Genomic DNA, 26,042 nt, shown 5'->3' with positions numbered 1-26,042 from the left:
CCCGGTCGTACTCCAATCAAAGGTAAAATTTTAGTGTCGAATTTTCATTTTACTCACGGGTTCTTTGTTTCAGTCCAAATTTCAGGAAGGAAGACAGCGCTCTCTGGCCATGGCTCGCGGCTTCGCTCCGCCGAGGTAGCGATGGACTCTCAGCACCGCGCCGCACCCCAGTCCACTCCGCAGCCTTTAAAAAGGCTCTTCGCGGGTCGGGGAGGGCGTTTAAGGTGCCCACCAAGTCACCAAGTCCGCAGGCTTCAGCGCCTGCGGTTTTTGAGGGTCCCCGTGTCGCCGGCACGGCAAGACCCGTCCTCTGCGGAGCCGATTCCCTCCGGAGCTCGGAGGGAATCCGCCATTATCGGATCGCGCTATCCCGGAAGTCTTCTTTTCTTCTTTCTCAACGGCTTTTCTTTTCTAAGGTATCCTAGAACTCCAAAACTATTTTAAACCCTTTTCTTCATGTTAATTCTATATCTTTGGCTGCAAGGGAAGCAAGTAACTTTCATTGGGCATGTATGAGTAAACTATTGCTAGCATGATACTGGCTGTAATAGCCTAGCCATCATTTCCATCTAGGGAATGTTTTGCCATTTGTGGTGAACCACAAAATGGCTCCTTCTCCCCATCAGGGAAGAAGAGGTAAATGAAGATATTGGGATCGGCTGCCCCTCTGGATCCTGTCCTTTGAAGTGGTCACTTCACCTTGCCTCATGAGTGGCCCCAGTTTCTATGAAACCAACAACCTCTGCAGGTCAATGGTCAAACATATTTGTCCATGGAACACAGCACTACATACAATCCCTACACTTATTGTAGTGCAAGCAAGTAATGAACTTTTAGACACTCTGACCTTTTCCTAGTAAAAGGACAATGTGGCACTTGGATTCCAGTTAATTGCAGTAGACACATTCAGAATGCCCATCCGATGATTATTATATATCAGAGGAGTAGGACTCTGCCTAACAGCAAATGGAGCATAATCTTTAATCCAGACTACACACACCTGCCATTTGCAGTAGATATGCATAACTAAAACAGAGCAAGGCAGCTGGCCAAATGTTTCCTTTTCTTGGCAATCTGCAAAGTAACAAATGGAACAGTATTATCACAAATGCAACACAATTTGGAAAGGGGCAGTGTACCCACTTAACATTACTGAAAAGGAATAAACACATTAACAAGAAAGAAGCAAAAAAAGAAAACAGCATAAATTTTGTGTATGCAAATGTACATGTATTGATGCATTTGGAGAAATCATCACTATAACTTTAATAGAAATACAACCCCCACTATAGTGGGGAAGACCAGCTTACCTGTGTGCCTGTTCCGACTGTTGTTTGGGTACTAGTTGTTGATAGGCAATGTAAAGGCCTAGGCACTCCCTTCTTAGGCTCCTTCTCTTTAAACCAGATTTGGACCAGATAGCCCTCCAAACAGAGGGTGCCAGCAAATAGAGGGCTGTCTTCTGACAGCCCTTTGAATACAAAGCTGTGCTCTGTAAGGTGTGGTCACCCTAAAATAAATATTTTTTATTTTTTACCAATAATTTTTTATTATTTTCTTTACATGATCATTTTTACAATAAAGATAAAAAATCAAAATATGCAATTGGAGATGAAAAGGGATACTCGCTGAAGGGAAGGAGGGAAGTCGCAAGCTCGGCAGAGCTAAAAGTGTATATATGTTTCAACGTATTGTAAGGAGTATTTATTTTTTTGATGAATCTCCTTTAAAATAGCCAAAGGCAAGGCTCAGCAACTTTGTGTCCAGATCTTAATTATTTTGTATTAAATGGTTTAGTCTTTACATGGTTTTTATTGATGTTTTATACATTTTAAGTTTGTTGTATATCACCCTGAGCATCTTTGGAGGAAAAGTGATTTCTGAAAACTTTCAAACAAACCTAACTAATATCCCCATGTACATTTGCAGGCCAATGTTGAAGGAGAAAATTGTGATCGTTGCAAACGTGGCTTCTTTAACCTGCAGCAAGACAACCCCCAGGGCTGTGAAGCGTGCTTCTGCTCAGGAATAACAAACGACTGTGTGGGCTCTCGTTGGACCTACCACGCTGTAAGCTAGAATAAATGTGTACACCCTTCCAATGTATCTCCCTTTTTAAATGTTATTAATTCCAGCATATCTCCCCCCTTTTAAATGTTATTAATTGAAACCAGCTTTGTAAAGTGTTTATACTTCATAGCTATATTTTAAATTCAAGAATAAAACAATACATTACTTGTTATTTTTACACTGGAGAGCAGTTCTAGAATCTATGCCCCAAAGAAAAATGCAAGCAAAATCATTTGGGGAAATTGCTCTTTAGGTGCAGATGAGAAAAGTGTGAGAGAGGAACTGGGGAAGTGTGAGAGAGCTCTTACACTGTCCATCTTATAGACAGATCGGAGAGAGGCTTAAAATTCTCTGGAATGGGAACAAATATACCTGTTGTCTCACACAGGATAGCAGCAAGTTTAATGTGAAATATCTTCTTGGGATAGTTATCTATTACTTTTGGATATGTTGTTGAAACATTCTTTAAGAGGATAACATCATTCTTTAAAAAAAACACCCCCACATACCCTGATTTTGAGAAGCATTAAGGGGGGGGACTTCGTAAATTTAATGTTCTCCCTGCCCTCCCCCACTGGGGGAAAAGAATCTTGAAGCCTCTCAAGTTTCAGGATTTTAGCCTGAGATGAAATTCAGTTATATTTCCCTCCCGACTGGATGCGTATCTGAAACCATCCACACCATGCTTGTAGCTTTCAGTGTATCATAGTGACTAACTAATACTGAAGCATGTGAAGGATACCATGTTTCTCCACTGAAAGCTAAGAACTATGGAAAACTTCTGGCATGACTTGGAGAACTGTGCCTTGCTGTCATTGGGCTGGATGATTTCAAAACAAACTTAGAGCACATTTGTTTAGGAGGCATCGTAAACATCTGGACTCAGCAAATGGGAGAAATGAGCATGCGATAAAGATGGGTAGGTGCTCTTTATCAAAGAATATCCCATAGTACCTGTAACAGTGTGGGGAATGCCTAGTGTTTTTATCACCCTGCAGCCCACTGGGGTTAAAGTGCATGGTTGGAGGCTTGAGGCCATCACCTCTCCATGATCATGTAGTAAGTTTTAAACCACACATAAGTTGTGCAGATGATCTATCTATTCACCTACCTATCTATTTGTTTATAACTCAGCTGAAATTCAGTGTCTCCATCTTGTGGGTTCCACTACTTTGAAATAGCAATTCTCCAGTTTGATTGGGCTTGGAGAGGGAACTATTTTGGTTTAAGTAGCTATGTGTTGTAATTTTGTTTTGTATGTGTGTGATATGAGATGCCTGCTGGGTGAACTCTGTAACCAGGATCTGTTTCAGCTCGCAGCTGAGCCGTTTCACAACTCTGATGGTATCCACTCACCCGAAAGCGATCAGCCTTGAGCTTGCCTGCATATTTACAATTTGCCTGGGAATTCCATAATGTCAGAGGTTTCCCAGGGCATCCCATGTGCTCTTCTTAAATATGAATTGATGTTTGATATTATGTTGAGCAAGAAAACTGAGAAGGGACTGTTAAACAGTTGGACCTGTATCTGATAGTCTGCTAAACTCCTATTATATTCTTTTGTGCTGAAGGAGACTGCTGAGCTCCTTACAGCAGGGGTGCACAACATATGACACACAAAGCTACTCTGATAGCTGAGGCATTGTGAGATGTTTCACAATTGTATTTTATTTTAGAGGAGTTAAAAAAAAAACCCCACCACCATTTTCCCTTTTTGGGAAATTGTCTGTTTCATGATTTTGGTAAACAGAAAGAAAATAGCTTGTTCATCTTTTAATCGTGTTCCCCACTAATTGCAATATCTGCAGGGATGAGGTGAGTGTGAAATGTGATGGAGGGTGGTTGAAAATGTAAGGGCCCTGGCTTGAATTGACTGGCGCCCTTTTGAGCTGGGTCCACCTGTCTTTGAGCTGAGCTATGCTTAAAGCTCCCGGCCTCTTAAGCAAGATGAGCACGCAACCCCAGAGTCGGACACGACTGGCCCGTACGGGCAGGGGTACCTTTACCTTTACCTTTTTATGCTTAAACTGAGGCTCAGGACCTGCAACACCCCCCTACCTTTCCTGCCAGTCTTTCCCCCTCCCCAAACTATCCTTAACTTGGGAAAAGGAGGCACAGGCAGGAGAGGTCCTGCAGTCAATTTATATGTGCTACACATTATTTCCTGTCAGTTCATGAGGAACACTGCAGGCCCCTTCAGGTCCAAATTATGCCCTCCATGCATCATTTCCTGCCCAGGATCATGTGACTTATAGTTTGGAATATGTCATGTGCAGCCAAAGAGAAGACCTTAATAGGGTGTCTCCTGTCCCTCTCTCCTGTCTTCTGCTTTCTGTCTCATTCTACTGCCCTCTGATATTCTTCCTCCAAGATAAGTTATGTTGTTGTTGAAGCACAGGCAAGGAAGCAGAGCAGGCTTCGAGAATCAGAGGGAGGCAATGAGCTGCTGAAGCCCAGTTTATTTTTTGAACAAGCAGTAGTGTGCTTGCCCATCTCTAAATATCAGGGCTGTGAGCTAAGAATAGCAGGAATTACTTTGTTCTGCTCCATGGAGTTTGAAAGCAGGGAGTGAAACGATAGCATTCTGTTTGGAGTTGAGTTCAGAAGCTGGCATGGCTTCCACAATTCACTCCTAAGCTTATGGCACCTCTTGAAAGATGATAGTAACATTAGGATGTGAGACAGTACTTTTTAAGATAGACCACTGCCTTGGCTCCCAATTGCATTTCTATAGCATAGTGTGTGAACTACGGACTTGCTGCATCGCAGACCTTTTCGCCTCCAATGCAGGTGGAGTTTTACATCCCAAGAAGGGAAGCCTCCTCCAATCTAATTATAAAACCTACACCAGGCGGTAAAGATTATCAAGGGTTGGAATAGATCTAACCCTTGCTCATCTCATTACTGGATTGGAGATCACAGATGCTTTCCCCTGTGATACAGACAGGGTTCTGCATCCCTTGCTGTTTGGGGGGCAAAGGGATAGGAGTAGCTACCATAGCCCTCTCGTTATGATTTTAGCCAGGGAATAGGTTTTAAACCCAGCCTACCTTGCTTAAAAAGTGCAGAACAGGCACTCATTCCTATCATGCTTAGAGTCCTCCTCAACTCAGGAGGAAATATTAACAAATCCAGAGATAGCTGGACTAGGGCATGATGAGCTGAGTTTCAACCACATAGAGGGGTGAACCAGCCAGGCAGAAAGTTTTTAATGGGTGGGTTCCCCAGTCACAGACACCCTTCACATGACATGGGGAGCTGTCCTCATTCCATTTAGGAATACCTCTAATATAGAGAGAGGACTAGGTAACATTGGCCCCCAAGAGACCTGTATCAAACCCCATCCAGTGAACTACAGCTGGGCTTTTCTAAGCCTTTTCCTCGCTGTACCAAAGGTTTCCAATCTAGCAAGTGGAAAGTGTTTTCAACCTATCCTTTCTGACACTTGAGGGAGATATTTCAGGTGCAAGATGTCCTGAATGGTGCTTTTGCATCAGAAAGGTGGGATATAACTATTTTAATAAATAAAATCAGATGGTTATGATTGCTCCCTCTTTCTCAATCCTGGAACCTGAGAGAAATCAGCTTCTCTTAGCTACCATTGAAGAGACTTCTGGGTATCCTTTGAAGAGAATGCCAGTTGCCCTGAAGAAGAGTCTTTACATTTGAAACATTCTGGATCTTAAAGTATTGCTTTCAGTGCAGCACTGAAGTCTTGTCTCATTTTATTGTGGGGGCTCATTCCTTCCTTCTTTTCTTCACTGGACGCCATGATTGCAGCCAAGATTCTGGTCTGAGTGGCCCACCTCCAAGTGCATGCAGCTCCCTAAGAAGCTGCTCACCTTCCAGCTCTTCTTACAATTTCCTTGTTAAGAAGTTTGTCATGCAAATCCTTCTGTTGCAAGGTGATACATTCTCCTTCCCTATGATATACATACTCATGGTCTGAAAATTCTTTTATGGAGGCTGCCTAATTTTATGATAAGGAGGTGCATCTCATATGTTGTTCAGTGCAATGCATTAAATATAATTTGACTACCTTTCTCATGAAGTTGGCACATGCAGAATTACAGTTAAGGAATACATTCTGCAGTATTCATTCATAATTTGTTACCAGCTTCAAATGGGGTGTGTGTGGAGTGAGCCCTTTGAACTCATAAGAATTAAAAACTCTTTGAAGAGAACCAATCATGACTTTAAATAAATGATTCTAAAACTTATGATCCTCTTGATTTCACTGAATATGGAAAGAAGGGAACTCCTCTATTCATAATTTTATGCAATATGGCAAACTCTCTGCTGCTGTGCTAAATGGAAACCTATTTAAATTATGAATAGGAAAACAAAAAGAAACAAGGAGGAATATAGATTTTGTAGGTTTCAGTATGTGGATATTAGTAGGTATTTTCTTTTGTCACCACAGATCATGGACATGAATGGCTGGCACCTGACAGATGTAGCTGGTCGCGCTAGAGTGACTCCTCAGCAGGACAGCTTTGATGGACCTCAGCAACTTAGCATCAGCAACGTGGCTGCGAGGACTGCTTTGCAGCAGATTTATTATTGGAGTGCACCCAGTCCTTATTTGGGCAACAAAGTAAGTGCAGATGGTCTTTGCCTGGGTGTTAATTTGATTTATTAATAGCGAAAGATGTAAGCAATTATTTTTCTTTTAGTTTGCATTTGCGGGGTAGATATTTGACCAGCAAAATTGCTTGCTGAAAGCAACTGACATAGGCATACAGAGAATCCCCGTGAGACACAAGGCAAAGGGTAAGTAAGCTAAGCAAAGCGCTGCTGCTCCCGGGGCCTCCTGGCAGCTTTGGGTGTCAGGTGCTAGGAAAGCTCAGATAATTTGCAGTATTATTTCGAGGGTGAATTGGCTGGTGGTCTATTCTGTGCGAGTAACATGTGTTTCTTTCAAGCAGTCTTATCTGCCTTACCACACCTTCACATTTCACTGGTTCTTTCCCACTTAGTTTACACAGATGCTGACAGCAGATCAGATGTTGAGGGGGTGTGCTAGGGGGAAAAACATGTATTGCTTAGTGGGAAACTTGAGTGCCGGGAGCTATACCTTGGGATTCCAGAGATGGTGTGCTGCTAAAATGTTTACAAGCCTCATTGCCGTGTTTAAAACCACACAGTTGCTTACAAGCTGACCCATCTTCAAAGGTCCTATATCTCTGGGATATATAGCTCCACTTCTGGCTACACCAACTGATAAAACCACAATGGTGTGGTACAACAGGCAAACAAATCCAGATAGTTTGCTTGCAACTGACATATACAGTGGCCTAAAAGCACAGATAGTCCTTGGGTAAATGATATTATGGTTTAAGTTCCAGCCACTCCCGATTTTTCAAAAGTTACTTGCCATGTGGCTCAGAAGACTGAGCCACAACCCACAACTTAAAACCCCACTGGATTTGAGGAGGCATGCATGGTTCCCTGGAATGCCAACTTTTGACCTTAAGCGAGCTTTTGATCCTTTTAATAGGGGTATTTCTTGGAGGTGAGACTTTCCTCACCATGCTGCTACAGTGGCAGGATAATCCACACATGTGGAGAATTTCTTCTTGACACACATCTGCTTAACATTTAGGAGTTGGCAAGTTTCCATGAAATAGGATTACTCTTCCCACTCATGTTAAAAGGATATACCCATCATATATTCTGAATGGCGGGGAATTGTAAACAATTCCTGCAAGTTCAGCAGATAACACACACATTCTACGAACATAGGCAATCTCGTTTTCTTCAAATATTCCAAATAAGCAGCAAAATCCAGATATCGCGAGAAGGCGGAAAATGAGGGAGATATCTGTGTATTAGGAAATCATGGAGTGCTCCCCAGGGCATATTTAAAAAAAAACAATATAGAGCAAGAATGAAAATGCAAGTCACCCAGGCTTGCTCTCAACCTTCTTGTGGGGACTGAATCTATAGTATAAATAATAATATGTTTGCAGAAACATAGGCGTCTGCAGAAGACTAGAACTTACTTTGTTACTCAGAAAACTTAATTGCATATTAATTAATCAGTCAAGGATGGGGGAATTTGGCCCTCTGACTGTTGCTGAACTACAACTCTTTACAGCCTCAGCAAACATGGCCAGTGACCAGGTGATGGGAATTGTAGTTCAGTAGCTTATGAAGTTTCCTCAGATTGAGCCATTTGTTGTTGTTTAGTCGTTTAGTCGTGTCCGACTCTTTGTGACCCCATGGACCAGAGCACACCAGGCACTCCTGTCTTTCACTGCCTCCCACAGTTTGGTCAGACTCATGTTTGTAGCTTCGAGAACACTGTCCAACCATCTCGTCCTCTGTTGTCCCCTTCTCCTTGTGCCCTCCATCTTTCCCAACATCAGGGTCTTTTCCAGGGAGTCTTCTCTTCTCGTGAGGTGGCCAAAGTATTGGAGCCTCAGCTTCAGGATCTGTCCTTCCAGTGAGCACTCAGAGCTGATTTCCTTAAGAATGGATAGGTTTGATCTTCTTGCAGTCCATAGGACTCTCAAGAGTCTCCTCCAGCACCATAATTCAAAAGCATCAATTCTTTGGTGAGCAGCCTTCTTTATGGTCCAGCTCTCACTTCCATACATCTTATGGAAGTTTATGAAGTTTCCTCAGATTGAGCCATACCATTGGTCAATCTACCCCAGTAATTGTCTATTCTGATTGGCAGTGGATCTCCTGGCAGGACCTCTTAATTTCACCTGCCAACTGATCCTTCGGACTAGAAATGCTGAGGATTAAATCTGGTACTTCTGCCAGTCATGTGCTCTGCCACTGAGCTATGGAGGCACTTTCCCCACCAGTACCACCCTTGTCAGGTTACTGTGTTTTTGTATTAGGGTTTTAAATCATAACATAGCCATTTTATGCCTAAGAATAGAATATTGGTGTACATATTAGAGTACTCTTATGTGAACTGTGGCAGCTAGCACATGAAAAATTGGTCGTGGTACTGAAAGGTCGTGGTACTGAAAAAGCCTGGAATCTGAATAGCTGTAAAACAAGCAGGAGCTTTTGATATGTTTAGTCTTGCACTGTCTTGTTTGTGGTATAGTTTATTTGAAACTTTGTGAAGATATCCCAGGCTACTTTCACCAGGCTTCACTGCTTAGCATTTTCTGCTTGGTTGGAAATCTGTGTAACAGAAGGTAAGTGAGCAAGTAAAGATTAAGCTGCATCTCTTTGAAAGAATATGGACATATTGTTCAAGACTATAGATTGTTAAGGAGACTCAAGTCTGGTATGAGCAGGGTCCATTCTGCTTGCTCTTAGGCAATGAACATTTCCTGTGCTTTTGGCAGATACTTTGCAGATATCTTTTCCCACTTAGGAAGCAAAATAATGGAAAGAATGTGTGCAATTTGTCTGAACATGGAAGGCATTTTTCCCCACTTGTAATTTGGAAGGACTTTATGGTTTACTGTCAGACATCACTGTATGAATGAAACAATTTGCCTTAATAACTGAACCATATAAATTTTTGATACTACAGTAATACTGAAAGCACTCACAAATTACCATAGTACATCTTAACTGTCATGTTGCATCATGTAAATTATAGCCATGATGACATACTTAGCTGGGGTGATTTAGTGCATTGCTATGGAAATGGAATATTGAGGGTTATTATTTGTAAACTCAATAAAACGTTTCTCTAAATAGCTGAAACTGGATTAAACCAGCTTTTCTAGATGATGTTTGCTTGCAGTGCTTCAAATACAATCTCCATTGTATGTGTGGTTTTCTGAGACTTGCTGCCTAAGGTAGCACAGAATAAGTTTTCAATATACAGTAGCTTGTGACCTTACCGTCCATTTTTCTGACACCTCCTCTTCCATTATTGCTATATCTAATGTTGGGAATCATCAAGAATTTATATTCCATCCCTGTTTGCGGTCCTTGCACTGAAACATTACAGGCCAAATTCAACTCAGTTGCTGTACTAGCAGAAGCTAGTGCAACCATTCCTGCTAGCAGAATGGTACTTCTCCCCGCTCCTCCCACCATGTGCCCCCATATCTCCCCCCCCCCCACACACACACAAACCTGCTCTGGAGATTTAGAAGAGGAAAGGAGAGAGTTCTGTCAGGCAAGCAGAAATATTTGTGATGTAATAGGCTCATTAGTTCTGCACTGAATACAAACCATAGTGTGTATGCATTTCCTTCCAAGACTTATACCTTTCAATCAAAATATGTTGAAGTAGCTTACAAGAGGTTGTAATAATACACAACTCCTCAACTCACTCACAGGAACATAGGACGCTTCCGTACACTATGTCAGACCATTGGTTCATCTAGCTGCATATTGCCTACACTGTCTAGGATTTCATGCAGGGCTTTCTCCCAACCTTAGCTGGAGATGCTGGGGATTGAATCTGGGACCTTCTGCATGCAAGGCAGATGCTGTACCACTGAACTATGGCGCTTCCCCAAACATAAACAGACATTCCAGCATCCCACAAGCACTATGGCCTCCTTGCCATTGTTCATAAACAAGTGTGCCCTGAGTTTTCAGCTTTGTTCATAAAGGATTGTGCCCTTGTTCAGCTTTAGACTTTAGATGTGGCTTGCTGATAGACTAGTCATTTGCATAAATAAAGGAACCTATCCCTGGTCAAAGTGTTTATTCCTTCATCTTAGTGTCTCCCTCCTCCACATAGGCAGCTCATGATTGGGATGGGAATGATTAGGGCAGAGGTTTTCAACCTTTTTCAGTCCTTGGCTCCCTTGACCAACTACATTCTTTCTGTGGCACCCTTGTGGGGCTCAAGAGCCCAGTTATGTCACTCCTTGCCTGCAGAGCTGGCATCCTCTCACCCTTTTTCGAACTCTCTTGTGCATAGCTGTCAACGTTTCCCTTTTTTAAAGGGAAATTCCCTTATTCCAAATAGGATTCCTCGCAAGAAAAGGGAAAAATTGACAGCTATGCTCTTGTGAAGTGTTCCCTCAACCTCCTCTCCTCTCCCCTCTCCTAGGGAGTCCTGCAAGCCACCGCCACCACCAACCCTGTCTCTGAGCTGCCCACCCTGCCCTCAGAGAGAGGTGCCTCCTCACACTGCCCCACAGAAGCCTGGGACTTGCTTGTCCATTCCCAGCAGCAAAGGCTGGTGAACTGGCTGGCTGGGCTTCCTCACCTGCCTGCCTGCTTACTTACTTACTTACTCCGAGCTCCTGGCAACCAGCACCCCCTGGCCAGCCCCAGAGGCACCATTCACCTGGGGAGCTTGTAGCCAGGGCTGCTGCAACGAACAGCTCCACAAGCCTTTGGGAGGCGGAGACACGAGAAGGCATCAGAGGAGGGAGGAAAGGAAAGAGGGACAGAGGCCAGTGTTGCCTGCAACACACCGGACCATCATTCAAGGCACCCCAGTGAAAACCACTGGGTTAGGGTATTTTTAAAAGCTGGTGGTAGCCTGAGTAACACTCTGAGGAATGGCCTGGTGTATGGGGAGACTCCATATCCCTCAAGTGAGCCATTTCCTTGTTTACTGTAAGAGGAGAACCAAACTATAGACCAGAGATTGGAATGGATGATCTTCAGTGTCCTTCCAAATGTCTTATTCAGATGCTTGCAAAAAACTAAAATAAAAGGTTGTAAATAAATCCCTTAGGCCAAAATAGTTTTACAGCTTTGGAACAAACTTTGGAGTATTATATGTTTGGAGTATACCGTATATCTATAAAGCTTTGTAGTGTGTATATATAAAGATGCCTCTATATTTTACAAAGCAATCCTGTGTTCATCAAGAACTGCATAAATTGTGCATGACAAATGTGTGCCCTTAAGCATTTACACACTTTAATCCAGTTAATATTGTACAGAGCTTCAATTTGACTGGAGCTCTCTGGTACATATACAATTATGTTTAAAAATATGTAGGTGTCATCCAAACATTACATGTTCACAGCACGAACACGGCAGCAAGCTATAACGGCAGCATAAAGCGTAGGGTAGCCACAACACAGTCTTTGTTCTGTTATATTTTGCTTATAAAAAGAGGGAATGTGAAGGCAGGCATCAAAAGACAGTAAGAATTGGGGATGTAAAGATGAGCATAGCTGTTATTGCACCAGTATCCTTCAGTTTCAAAAGACGCAAACAAGCCCAGCATGATTTCCCAGTTGGTGGAAGTTTTTGTTTGGACTGTTGTCAAGAAACTTTTTGTGCAAGTCAAAATTGTGGACTTAGAATTCTCTTTCTTCCCTTTTTTGTTTTTTGTTCAATTGCTTTAAATGTCTTGAAACTTATATAAGTTGAAGTCATGGGGAAAGCGTTTAGGCTAATGTTGCAATCCCCACCCCCATTTCTTTTCACTTTTCCTAAGGAAGATTAGCTCTGGCAGAGCAATTAAAGGCACTAATTGGATTAAAAGGAAGTAAAGCAAACTTTTTCAGCCAGGCTGGAGGATATTCTGCAGTAATCGAATGCTGAGTACCTCTGAGACTGTGAAGATTGAACAGGCATGTAGATACCAATCAGAAATCCATCCAGCTGTCTCATGGGATAGGCATAGTGTTTGCACAGCATGAGAAATGTATATGTATGTGTGAGTGCATATATTGCCAGTGAAAACAGGGAATGCTCAGGCAGGCCCATTAAGAAGGAAAAGAAGAAGAATGCCTCCCCCAGAAATAACTGTAAATATATTCAGCAGCGTAAAACAATCATCTGTGTCTATTCATGCGTCCTATCTGTTCTTGTTGCTGTCGCTCCTGTCGATCCAGAGTTGTGAGGTAATGGCCCCATGATTCAGGGAAACTGCTGAAGTGTGTACTCGGGCTTCAGTTTGAGAGATGGGTTCATTTATCATCATAATAAGCTATTACCATTGATAGGTCACAACTCATTGAGGAGACAGTCAGTCTAATTGGCTCAACTCTGTCAGCTTTCAGTTTGCCTCAAGGAGATGAGCGGCACTTTGCAGGTAATATTCAATTGCCCAACAAACTGCTTCCTTAATTATTCATCACCTTTCAAATTGGGGAGAAGTAGAGGGGGGGTTCAGTGCACATGGCTCCTTTCTTCAGTCTGGTGACAGTCTGGCCTTTGACCCTCCCACCCTGACCCCCGGTCCTTTTGCCAAGGGAGGCAAGAGGATTTCACAGAAATAAAAAGTTAGGGCCACTCTTATCATCTAGAGATCTGCTGTGAAAAGGTTTTTTTTTCAATCTCCTGCTCATGTATGTTTCCTTTCTAAAGGAATTTACTGTCATTAACCAGAAAATGCAGGCTTTGCTCACTTCTCATCCCTTTCCTTGAAGAGCCAAGCATAATTGTGAAAGCTAATGGAATTTTTTTAACAAAATGTTGTAGCTTAGATAGTGTTCTAGGGATTAATCAAGCAGTATGGACTGATTCAGACATCTTTAGCTATAAAGTAATGAAAAATTTGAGAAGATAAAGCTCTCCACGGAGTTAAAGGACACTTTACACTCTTGGTTGGAGTTTAGGCAATCATGTCAAACATTGAATCATTCCTGCTATTTTAAACCCTTTTCTCTGTTGCTTTTAATTTTCCCCCCAAAGCATGTATCTCAAATAACAATTTGAAACTAAATGGGCACTTCTATTTTCTAGTTGTTCTGATACTGTACTGCTTTTTGAAAAGTTCTGCTTGGTAATTTTCAGTTTGTAGTCCCATAATTGCCCCTTTCTGTGAATAAGTAAAATTCACCTTCTGGCCCTCTAAAATACTGTACTCTTTTTTTGCTGAAGCTAAATGTGGCAGGCTATATGGTTAACTATACTGGAAAAATTCATTGCAATAATACACATATATAGATATTGCAGTAGACGCCTTCTACATGGTATCATGCATCTCAACTACTCATTGCTAATCCCAGTGGTATTAAGGAGTAACTTTCTTATATCTTCTTTTATGTAAACACGAAGCACCCTTTTAATGAGCCCGATCATTGTGCCCGACCCAGTGCTTTTTTCTTTAAAAAAAAATTTAGGGGTACTCTCATTTTCCTACTCATATTGAAATACTGCCCCTCAATGAGGCCAAACTTAGATTCACAAAATATTTAGGGGTATGCGTACCCCTGTGTCCCCTCAGAAAAAAAGCACTGTGTAGCTCCATATTGTCTGCTCTGACCACAGTATCAGACTTTTCTAGACCCTTTACTGGAGATCCTCTTTCAACATTGGATATGTTTAGGATTAACTTGGGACCTGTTAGAATTCCTGCTCCATGATTGTAGCCATGGGATTTTTGTCTATCACATGACGGTGTATGTTTTGACTCCACAAAGTGGGGAGTGACAGAGACAGAATATTTGTGTTACTCTGTTCCGTGAAGTGGGACTATTGTCCTTTGTTCTTTTTCTTTTTGCTGTCTGATGCTAGAGAGGGAGCCATGTTGCAGTGCTCCATGTGTGTTTACATGTAAATAAAGTAGATTAGTCAAAATGCTGAGTTGCTGAGTTCTGTTACGCAAGCTGCGAAGACTCTGCGGATCCCTAAGTGTGCCGATGTCTGTTGGCATCGGTCGCTGTGATGTTTGGGTTGAAGAAAGCTTTTGAAGCTCCCGAACGATCGACCAGGAAGGACAGAATATACCAGTCGGGCATGTGTCTCTGCCAGGGTCCTACTTGAGTGTAGGACCAGCTCCTGAAAGGACTCCTGAAAGTAACTTCCAGGCACTGGTGGGTAAATTTACATGGGAGGGGGATTTGGCACTTCTGCTAGAATGATAGTTGGCAATTCTGGACTGTGAAAGCACATAGTTCCTGAAAGGCTCAGATTGGATCACTGAGACCATATCATACTCATCCTTGTAGCCACTCAACACCCACAGGCTCCTAGTGTGTTAATTCAGCACTATGGAAACCTGCAGCAGCTTAATGATTCTAAGGTTGGTTGTGATCCGTGATGCTAGTGACCCATGCTAGGCACTGCTACCTGTTCAGCAGCCTCACAAATGTACAATACAGATTTGCGATATCATGCCTTCTCTGACACCTTACATTGCTGTCCAATATGGGTAGCAGATTCTCATCCACTGAGCATCATTAACTGATGCTGGCTGTCTCCAACAAGCTTCACTGTAAGCTGCTGCTGCTGCTGTACATAGATTCTTTTACACTTTCATTATTGTGCCCCGCACCAATCTTGTCACAAATGGTGTGCCAGAATTCTGTACTGGTTAAGGTTTTACAGTGGTACCTCGGGTTACAGACTCTGCTAACCCAGAAATAGTACCTTGGGTTAAGAACTTTACTTCAGGATGAGAACAGAAATCGTGTGGCGGCAGCAGCAGGAGGCCACATTAGCTAAAGTGGTACCTTAGGTTAAGAACAGTTTCAGGTTAAGAACGTATCTCCAGAACAAATTACCGGTAAGTTCTTAACCAGAGGTACCACTGCATATGAAAAGCTCCCTTTCAAAGAAATCAGTTTACCTAGCAAATGTCCAGCATTCTGTCTTGCAAAAAAATAAAAAGAAAAATTGATGCAAAAATTATTTCTCTTGGCTATACGGTTGGTTGATTTTTTTTGGGGGGGGTGTTGTTGCATAAAGCCTTAGGTTTATCATTATTACCCAAGCTCTCATAAGAGTACTTTCTGTGAATACATTCTTTAAGATACATATAAGTATTTTCTTCCTAATTTCACAAATGCATGTACTTCTCATACAGAACAGTATGGTTAGCATGTGAAAACACTGCCCCATGGCTTAGCAATAGTTTGAACACTGCCAACAAATCACAATCTGAAGCCATGATTTGTTGTTGGCTTACAAACTTTTGTTTCTTTTAACTATGGTTTGGCATTATGTATGAACCTAGCACACTTCCTTAACCATGATTTGCTTGACTACCACACCCAAACGTTCATCAAGCTATGAAGGTATGAGTTAAGAGCATCAAGAAAACAAAACTAACTTTGGACAAATAAGCCATGGGTTTTTTGTTTTTTGTTTTTTTATAATATTTATTCCAGATTTTAAAAGTTACAAAAAAAAGCAAGAGCAATACCAAATACAAAGAAGAAAAAAAATACAACAACAACTGATAAACAAAAAAGAATAAAAATACATTCTCTTAATATAAAAAAGCAAAAAAAATTAAACCTTTATATGACTTTTTTCCTTTACTTCTTTCCTTGACCTCCTCACACCTCCCAATTTTGTATTCTAGTTCAAATCATTGTTTCAGCACATCCTTCCAACCTACTTTTCATTTAAGTAATTTAATTTAATATATTAAATTTTAACGTCCTCTCTTTCATCAATTTCATCAACTCATTTTACTTAATCCATTATATCATTTCTACCAAAACCACCTAACTTTATTTTTCCAACATCTTCCTAACATTCCTTAATTTTACAATATTTTTGAAGATATACTTTCAATTTTTTCCAATCTTCTTCCACCGACTCTTCCCCTTGGTCCCGGATTCTGCCAATCATCTCAGCCAATTCCATATAGTCCATCACTTTCGTCTGCCATTCTTCTTGAGTGGGTAATTCTTGTGTTTTCCAATACCTTGCGATAAGTATTCTTGCTGCTGTTGTAGCGTACATAAAAAAAGTTCTATCCTCCCTTCGCACCAATTGGCCGACCATGCCCAGGAGGAAGGCCTCCGGTTTCTTCTGGAAGGTATATTTAAATACCTTTTTCATTTCATTATAAATCATCTCCCAGAAGGCCTTAATCCTTGGGCATGTCCACCAAAGGTGAAAAAATGTACCCTCAATCTCTTTACACTTCCAACATTTATTATCGGTCAAATGGTAGATTTTTGCAAGCTTGACTGGAGTTAAGTACCACCTGTACATCATTTTCATAATATTCTCTCTTAAGGCATTACATGCCGTAAACTTAATACCTGTGGTCCATAACTTTTCCCAGTCAGCCATCATAATGTTGTGTCCAAAGTCTTGTGCCCATTTAATCATAACAGATTTAACCGTTTCATCTTGTGTATTCCATTTCAACAGCAAGTTATACATTCTTGACAAATTCTTAGTTTTAGGATCTAACAGTTCTGTTTCCAATTTTGATTTTTCCATGATTTGTTTAACATATAAACCACGGTTTACCATTGTGTGCAAACCAAGCTCTAAATGCATGTGGTACCTTAATGCAGACAATATTAGTTGCTCAGGGTTGAGAAGTTACACCTGACTCCAAGGTCACCATTTTTGGCTACCATTTCCATAAAGAAAATAATGTGGTACTTAGGCAACCAATGTTTTTGTTTTCTTTTGTTTTGTTAGCATCATTATAAAATGGGCTAATGAACAGCATAGTTAGCTACATCAGTCAAGTATGATGAACAAAGCTATGTGGTTCAATACAGCAAAATGAGAGAGAAAATGCATGTATCATGTGATTATGACCTTATGTCACTTGACACTAATGGTAGATTACACGCACCAATTTCAAAGCAGAAAATTCAAAAGGCTGTTGGCTGGTATCCAAAAATCATTTTTGCAATTAGCAAACATACGAACATGAAACCAGGTAAACAACTTAGAGTCCTATTAGGAGTCATATTTCTGGAGCTTCAAATTAATGACGACATAAGAGATGGCCTTTCTACCTTATTCTTTAATAATATTTATTTGTGTGCATTAACATTCTACTAATTATCCCTTAATCTGCTGTAAACATTGAAGGAACACGAACAAGCTGTAGCATTCAGACAGATGAAATGAAGGGAAGGGAAGGATTGCTTTGCCAATCTTGGCTACGTTTTTACAACTTACATTTTAGGAATTAATGGTTCTTAGTTTACGTCCTGTTTATATAGATTTAGTAAAGTTTTAGAAAATGTAAACACTGTTTTATTCCCCGTGCTTTCTCCATCTCAACTTCCACCTCTCTCTCTTGCACACACACAATATAAAATAAAGTATAGAGGAAGCAGAAACATTAGCTGAGGTGGATGGACACAGAACACCAACAATATAAAAAAGGAGTTGATACCTTATGCCTACCACTGCTTTATGCTCTGCATTGCAGAAACTCATCTGAATTAAGTTTGGTAGAGGTATTACGTATACCAATAAATACCTCAGATTTGGCCTCAGCACTGTTGAAGTCCAAAGAAATTCTGTCTCTCAGACTGGGTTGTCTCACTTTCACTATTTGGGATTGACTACCATCTCTCCAATACCTTTTAAAAGATCAATTGAAAACAGTAGCGATAGCATCAGCAGCAGAAGTGGTATATATTGAAGGTAGCTTATCACTGTTGACTTACTGAGACTGGTTGCCAGGGTGATTTAATTTTAGCTGAAACAATTTAGATCATGATGCAAATGAAAAGTAAAAAGGCTTGATTCATATCACCAATTAAAATTAAAATTTAATCTTTAAAAAACCCACCAAACTGTATTCCCATAGTTATCATGTAATACAAAAGATGCCAGAACATATTTTTTGTTTCATTCATCTTCAACTATTTAAAAAGCTCCAGTTTTCTGCTTGGTCCTAAGTCACTCATCTAAGTGTTAAAGGACTGACTCTTTAACTTTGATATAATCACTATTGCAAGGAATTAAATTTAAGGCTATACCTTGGTTATTTCCCATAAATTGAATCAAGATTCTTGTCACAATTTATTTTTCTAGCATGGGAGAGTGCACAAGATCATACCTCCTACTGTCAGGATGCTGTCAGCAGCTCCTGGCTTGTTGCCCAGGAAAGTATAAAAATGAGGAAAAGTTTATTGCCGTTCTTTTTTATTTCAATCTTTATAGAGCCTCTTGTATAATGGCATCCTGAGTTAATCTCCACCCCAGCCCCCTGTCTCTCCCACTTCCTCAATTGTCATTCTCATCCTCTCTTCCACGGGTACTGCTACATGCCCTCTGTCTTTGAGCTCTTTGCTCTCCTACTTTTAAGGCTTGCCAGGTTCTGGGAGATGGAGTCTGCAATGCTTTCCAATGACAACATGTCAGCTGGGTGTTGTTCTATCTGTCCATGATTTCCCCCTCTTCTGCCTCTGAGCTGCTACCTCCCTCAAACCCCTGTGTAAAGCTGTACTGTCTTCTTCTTCCTCCTTCCTGGAAGGGTCAGGATGGAGAGGCAGTCTCCACCATTCTTCCTCTGCCCAGTCCCTGATACCTACACTGCCTGATCACACATGTGGGGCCCACATCCCAAATCACTGTACTTGCAGTGTGACTACAGATATAGTCTGTACACCTTTCCTGCTTAATCTTGTTATGATTCTATCTGCAAAGTAAGCTGGGAAGTAACTTTACTTTTGAGTCCTTTGTAGGATTTGAAGTAGCTATATACACTCACGTTTTTTCCATCTCTTTAGTCTCAACTAGGCAACTTTCAACATCTTCCCTTACCTTCTGTATTGTGCCATTTGACTTACTGTTACGGTTGTCACTCAACACAGATGTGCAACTGCAGCTTCACAGCTGCCCACTTTGAAATAAATATTCTCCATAGCTGCAGCCATTTGACTATCACTTCCCCAGTACAGTGGCAGCCTTCGTTGTTAGAGATGCTAGGGTTTTGGTACAAGTTTAAAGGAATCATAATACTGGCCTCAGAGAAGAGGTAAGTATTAGGAGTTCCAAATTTGGAGCAAGTAAACATGTGTAAGAGACAATGCTATTGTAGGGGACAGACCTCACTTTGTTATCCACATGTTCATTGGCTCCTCTGCACAGAGCCTAAGGTGGTAGAATGTATATATTCATATGTTCTCTCTGAGATAGTAGGGTATGCCATCATGTTCCTGCCTCCTACGCAAACACACTTTCAGTATTCCCTGTTTGACTGCACTGATTCATGCTGGTACATAAATGTCATTTATCATGACACATACCTAGTAAAATATTGATTTTTCAAATGCCTATTCCTTACCATGCAGTGTTACATCTTGCTAGTTTGTTCATGCACTGAATTAGAATTGAGTCCAGTTTGCTCCCACTGGTTAAGATATAAAATTGTTTGGGAGATGCCAACAGCTGAAGTGTAGAGAAACAGTTATGTAAAACAAAACCAACCAACCTTAGCTTATAACAGAACCCATCTTCCTGGAAAACATGGGCAGATAAAGACCTTTCCCAAGCACACAGTGAAACTAAATTAAAGAAATATTATGAGTTGAAATCGTATGGCAGCAATCATGTTTCATGATTGAGAGATAATCTCCAAGCATCTGACATTGTGGGAATACAAGATGGAGATTTGAGGATCTAGAGACAAATTAATAATTTAGGACGATTGATCTTGGCATTTCAGCTTTAGTTTATTGATTGCATTAGTTACATTGCCTCATGTTTTTCTGTATCATTTATATCCTGTAATTTGTTTTGTATTTGTTTTCTCTATGCACCAAAAGTTCACTAAGAATTCAATCGAACAGAACTCAACTCATTTTTATCAAAAGAGAGGTTGTGTGTGTGTGTGTTTGTGTGTGTGTGTGTGTGTGTGTACATCTGTCTATATGTTCTCTCTCTCTCTATATATATATACTCACAGATTTTGTGTGTGTGTGTGTGTGTGTGTGTGTGATACATTTCATTGTTCAGCTCAAGATATTACTGAGACGTTTGTGCTCTTTAATGATTGTTTTGATCATCAAATTTCTTATTTATATGTCACTGAAGGTTAGAACAGTTTATTACTGAGAGAAAATACAAGAAACAAATTTATGACATTGGTTTATTTTTTTAAATTAAACATTATCATATGTTAGGAAATGCATTGATCCTTAGCCATACAGGTGTATTCAGATGTCCCATTATTTTAAAACCTGGGATTTTGAAGTTTATTTATCTCATTTGTACTCCAAGCCCCAAGGAGCTGGTGGCAATTTGTATGCCCTCCACAAGTTTGAGATATGGGTTAGGTTGAGACTTGTCCAGTGATTTTCATGGTTAACAAATAAAATTAATAAATTATCCAATGCTGGTTCTGAGGCAGTGATGATCTTGAATTTGAATCAATAGTTTAGTATTCTGTTTATATTGAAAAATCTTTTTTAAAACTTTTACAAGTTCCTTGTTCCTTAATACAACTACTTGACCAGATCCACTTTATTTAATTTATGCAGAAGGTTTCAAATAACAGCTGACTTTGACATTAATCAAATAAAATAGACTTGATTATGTTTGGTCAGCTGTATCTTATGATTTAAATATTTGATTTAATTATATTTAATCTATTGTTATTGCAAGCCCTTGCCAAGGACAGAAAATCCCTCTAGTTTACACTGCTTCGCTGCTTAAATCAAGAATCTTGATACTCGTAAGAGGCATAGAATTCTACTTAGCATGCACCCACTCACTCTGAATTAATCTAGAAAAAAACCACCCCGTTTCCCATTCCCTTCGGGTCTGTTTATATAATCAGTTATTGAGAGATAACCCACAAACTCACTTCAAACTGTATTTTGTTTACAAATTCATAGGGTGATTTGCAGGTTAAATGGTGATGAAAGAGTGTCAACTGTTTACTCACTTCTTTTTCATCCAAGAATTAGCTATCAGTATCCCTACTTTTATCTCTAGGTAGCTGCATTGCAGAGGCCTCAAGACAGACACCGCAATGAGTAAATAAGGTCAGATGGTGAGCAAATGGGGCCAGCTAAAAACATTTTTGTCTATGTATGGTAGATGGGACTTCGTCTAAGGAGAACTATTTTGAGACAAACATATGCATCTTATTCACTGAGTAATAGGCCTTTCCTTTACAGTGGTACCTCTGGTTATGTACTTAATTCGTTCCGCAGGTCCGTTCATAACCTGAAACTGTTCTTAACCTGAAGCACCACTTTAGCTAATGGAGCCTCCTGCTGCCGCCACACTATTTCTGTTCTCAGCCTGAAGCAAAGGTCTTAACCCGAGGTACTATTTCTGGGTTAGCGGAGTCTGTAACCTGAAGCGTATGTAACCTGAAGCGTATGTAACCCGAGGTACCACTGTACTTACTAACCCCAGTGAGCATTTCACATCACCAATTAAGATGCACTGGAAGACTAGGGAAGGAAATGCACATGGGGGGATGGGGGGACGGTGCTTAGTGTATATTAAGTGGTAACTACTTCTCATCAAATGATCCTGAATGTATGTCTATAGACACATTGCAAAGCTAGAATGGATCTGCAGAGTTTTCAGAAACATGCAGTTGAGTGCTATAAAGTAAGCAGCCCAGAGGTACATGTTCCTTGGGACAGTGATTCCTCATATTTCCATTCGCACACAGACAAAAAGGGAAATGAAAAGGACCACTTTCTAATGTGGATTCAGTGTTCTGAGGATCTGGTTCTCTCTCATTAAAAAGAACTCTACACAGTACCTAGTGAAAACTATGAAAAATGCACTACTACAAGTTCTAGTCATGGCCACTAGCTTGGATTGTTTTAAAGGGCTTAGATGAATTCATGAAAGATAAAGCTATCTCTGGCTGCTTGTCACGATACCTGGGTTCTACCTCCATTGTTAGAGGCAGTATGCATCTGTAGACCAGTTGCTGGAAATCCCACTTCGGAGGTTCCCTTGGGCATCTGACTGGCCGTTGTGAGAACAGGTTGCTGGGCTAGATGGGCTTTTGACCTGATGCAGCAGGGCCATTCTTATGTCTATAACATTTGCATTCTCCAAACATTGGCTGGTGAATTTGTGTGACAGTCTAAAATCCTCCCTTTCAGAGCCAGGTTTGCAAGTCAGAAAAGTGGTGGTGGGGTTGTCATTTCAGTTGGGTAGGAAAAACTATTAGGAAAAGCTGCTGCAATACCTCCGTCCCATTCCCCCACATTGCCCCACTAGCAATGATGCTATGTCACGACAGATCACAGTGCCTCTGAAAAGATGCTGGGAAATGCTCCCTTTGGCCATATTTCAACCAATGCATGTGAAATTTTGCATAGGAAAAAGGGTGTTGCTTTCCTCTCTCCAGGTATGTATATATTGTTCCTTTACAAGTGCTTGCTAATTACTTGTATTTGAATACACACACAGAGTGGTACCTATTTATCTACTTGCAGTTTGACGTGCTTTCGAACTGCTAGGTTGACAGGAGCAGGGACCGAGCAACGGGAGTTCACCCCATCGCCGGGATTCTAACCACCGACCTTCTGATTGGCAAGTCCTAGGCTCTGTAGTTTAACCCACAGCGCCACCGGGGTCCCCCAGGGCAACATACATGGTCCTTTATTCCTCTTATCCTCATATCAAATCTGTGAGGTAACTTGGGCTGAGAGATAATGCAGGGCCCCAAGGCACTCAATGAATAATAATAAGAATTAATAATATTTTTTTTTTATTTTTATGCTGCCCATCTGACTGGGTTGCCCCAGCCTCTCTGTGTGGCTCCCAATAGAATATTAGAAACACAACCTAACATCAAACATTAACAACTTCTCTATACATGCAGTTCATGACTGCCTGGCTGAGAGTATTATTCCTAGCGAGGAAGCTATGAAATGAACACTGAAAATAAATATATATATATATATATAATTAAGATGAAAAATGATGAAAAATGTACATATTTACAATGGACTGTTTTGGATTTGTTTGGGGTTACTCAAGAACATCAGGAAAATGTCTCTGCTTGGAAATTTGACTTTGCAGGAAATTACAAACTATTGACTCAGGAATGTGTCTGCATGTTGTATATAAAAAGATATTGAAAATGCCCTGAATGTGTATTTGGTATTGCTGAGAAAACTAATGAATTTCTCTTCATTATCTTTAATGCGTCACAGCACAAATGTGAAATTAAATGAAATAATAATAGACATTAAACAAGTAAACACTTCTTCTGCCAGTGATGTCTTGTTGTTTTGTTAACTGTATAAACAGTTATAAATTCACAGTAGATTGAGTTGCCCTTCTCAGTGACCTTCTTTGGGACAGGGTTCAACATCCTGTTTGGAGCAGAGAATTACGGCCAACCAAAATGAACTCCCACCTATTTTTGTATGAAGTGGACAGTGACTATTCTGCAGCGTCCTCAGATTCCCCATGGTTTTTATGTATTTTAACTTTCAGTTTAAGTATTGTGTTAAAAATGCAAACGGCTTTGAGGTCAGACAGTTGGAGAGTAAGGCAGTATACATAACTGTAATTTTATGTTTTTTTAAAAAAAGGTAAAGGACCCCTGACAGTTAAGTCTAACTACTGTTGTCTATGCCCTGGTAACTTCAAGGTTAGATTACTGCAATGCATTCTACATAGGGCTGCCTCTGAAGACGGTTCAGAAACTTCAACTAGTGCAGAATTCAGCAGCCAGGTTGCTCACCGGAGCAAGATGGTTTGAGCATATTACACCAATCCTGGTCTGACTGCACTGGCTACCAATTAGTTTCCGGTTCCAATTCAAAGTGCTGGTATTGACCTATAAAACCTTAAATGGCTCAGGACCACAATGCCTCTTCCCATATGAACCTACCCAGTCACTGAAATAATCTTCTTACGCCCTCCTTCGTGTGCCTTCTCCTTGAGTGGTCCGGAGGATGGAAACACGAGAATGGGCCTTCTCTGCAATGGCTCACCGTCTATGGAATGCTCTCCCCAGGGAAGTTCACCTGGCACCTTCATTATACACATTTAGGTGCCAGGCAAAAACGTTCCTTTTTAACCAGGCCTTTGGTTGATCTTATTGACATCCAACACCCTTTTAGAATGTAGCTTTGGGGGGAGGGGGGTTATTGGGTTATTGCTTTTGGTTTGATTTTATATGTTGTGGTCTTGTTGTGAACCACCCTAAGACCTCCAGGTATAGGGTGGTGTATAAGTTGAATAAATAAATAAAAATAAATAAATGATGGGAGTTGGAGTCTACGAATAGCTGGGGGGACGACCACATTGGCTGTCCCTGAACTATGGGATGGCTCAACCTTTCAGACACTAAGACTCTACATTTTTTTTCATGTGCAGTCTGCACCAGCTCTGCTTTCAAGTGGAAAGAGCTTGTCTACCTGTCAGAGAGAAGGCTTGTACACCTTTCCCCTGCCCCATAAGCTTTTCATGGTTGGTGCAATCGAAGGGAGGAATTCATTGCCATGCTTAGTCATACAAAGTTTAATAATGATGATGATGATGCTTTTCTTAGCTTTCCATTGGCATTGTTCATGTACTTTGTAAAATCTCCATACTACTAGCTGCTACTGTCACAGTTAGCTTTGTTAGATTTTTTTCTTCATAAGTTGGGTATATTCATCATTTATAGAAGCCATAAATAAATTCAGTGGCTAAAGCTTCAGTGGAGCTGGACCAGTTTACGACAGAGCCAGAGCAATTTGTAGTAATGATAGATTACTAGCCATAATTTTAATTTGTAACTGCAGGGTTACTAGAAATATGAGTTACCTGCTGATGCACTAAGCTATGATTACAACATGAAAAAGGCAACAATATCAAAACCCAGAAATTGAAATCTCTGTCAGAGAACACAAAGAAAGTCCTTTTCCTTCATAATCAAATCAATCAGATTTTATTTGTACATTTCAAAATGCCTGTGTGGAAATAATACAAATCATTCCATCCATAAAATGTACCATTGACAGGCACAATTGCAAATTAGTTAGGGCACCTCCTACTACCTGAAAATGGGTCACATTAGCAGATAGCGACAGAACAACAAAATAGTAGGAGCAATCTTCATCTTCTAAAGGTTGAAGATTAGTTACAGCCATTGTAGTCACTTAAGTTAATAAGTTCTCACATGTGAAGTTACATTATCCACTTTCCTATCTATTGTAGGATCCAGCAAGGCTACATCAATATCCTGAGGAAATGTAGTTTTCTATTTTAAGAAGACTTTTCTTGCATGGCAGGATATTATCTTCATTCAGCATGTTTACAATTATAGCATGAATTTGCGTCTGCTTGTGCAAGTCTGGAAACAGTTGCCCTAGTCACTTTAAAGCTTAGCTTATTGATTCCAAGATAAAAGTCTTATTTTTGATATGGTTGGTAATTTGTGATTTCTTCACTTTTTCTTCATTCATGTGGAATTATAGGGAAAG

The 26,042-nt window shown here is 40.6% G+C and overlaps 1 protein-coding gene across 7 annotated transcripts in view; it reads left to right on the top strand.

Moving 5' to 3' along the window:
• Positions 1-26,042, top strand: part of LAMA2 (laminin subunit alpha 2) — a 360,258-nt gene that overhangs the window by 145,116 nt on the left and 189,100 nt on the right. For all 7 annotated transcript variants that reach the window (XM_081907021.1, XM_081907020.1, XM_081907017.1 and 4 more), the window contains exons 11-12: positions 1,930-2,070; positions 6,494-6,667. In XM_081907021.1, coding sequence (XP_081763147.1) covers positions 1,930-2,070; positions 6,494-6,667 — 315 coding nt within the window. The remainder of the gene's footprint in view (positions 1-1,929; positions 2,071-6,493; positions 6,668-26,042) is intronic.

Source organism: Podarcis melisellensis (assembly GCF_964234715.1).
Source record: "Podarcis melisellensis genome assembly, chromosome: 3".
NCBI classification, from domain to species: domain Eukaryota; kingdom Metazoa; phylum Chordata; class Lepidosauria; order Squamata; family Lacertidae; genus Podarcis; species Podarcis melisellensis.
Note: the sequence above shows the minus strand (reverse complement) of the source record. Positions and strands in the feature narration are given on the sequence as shown.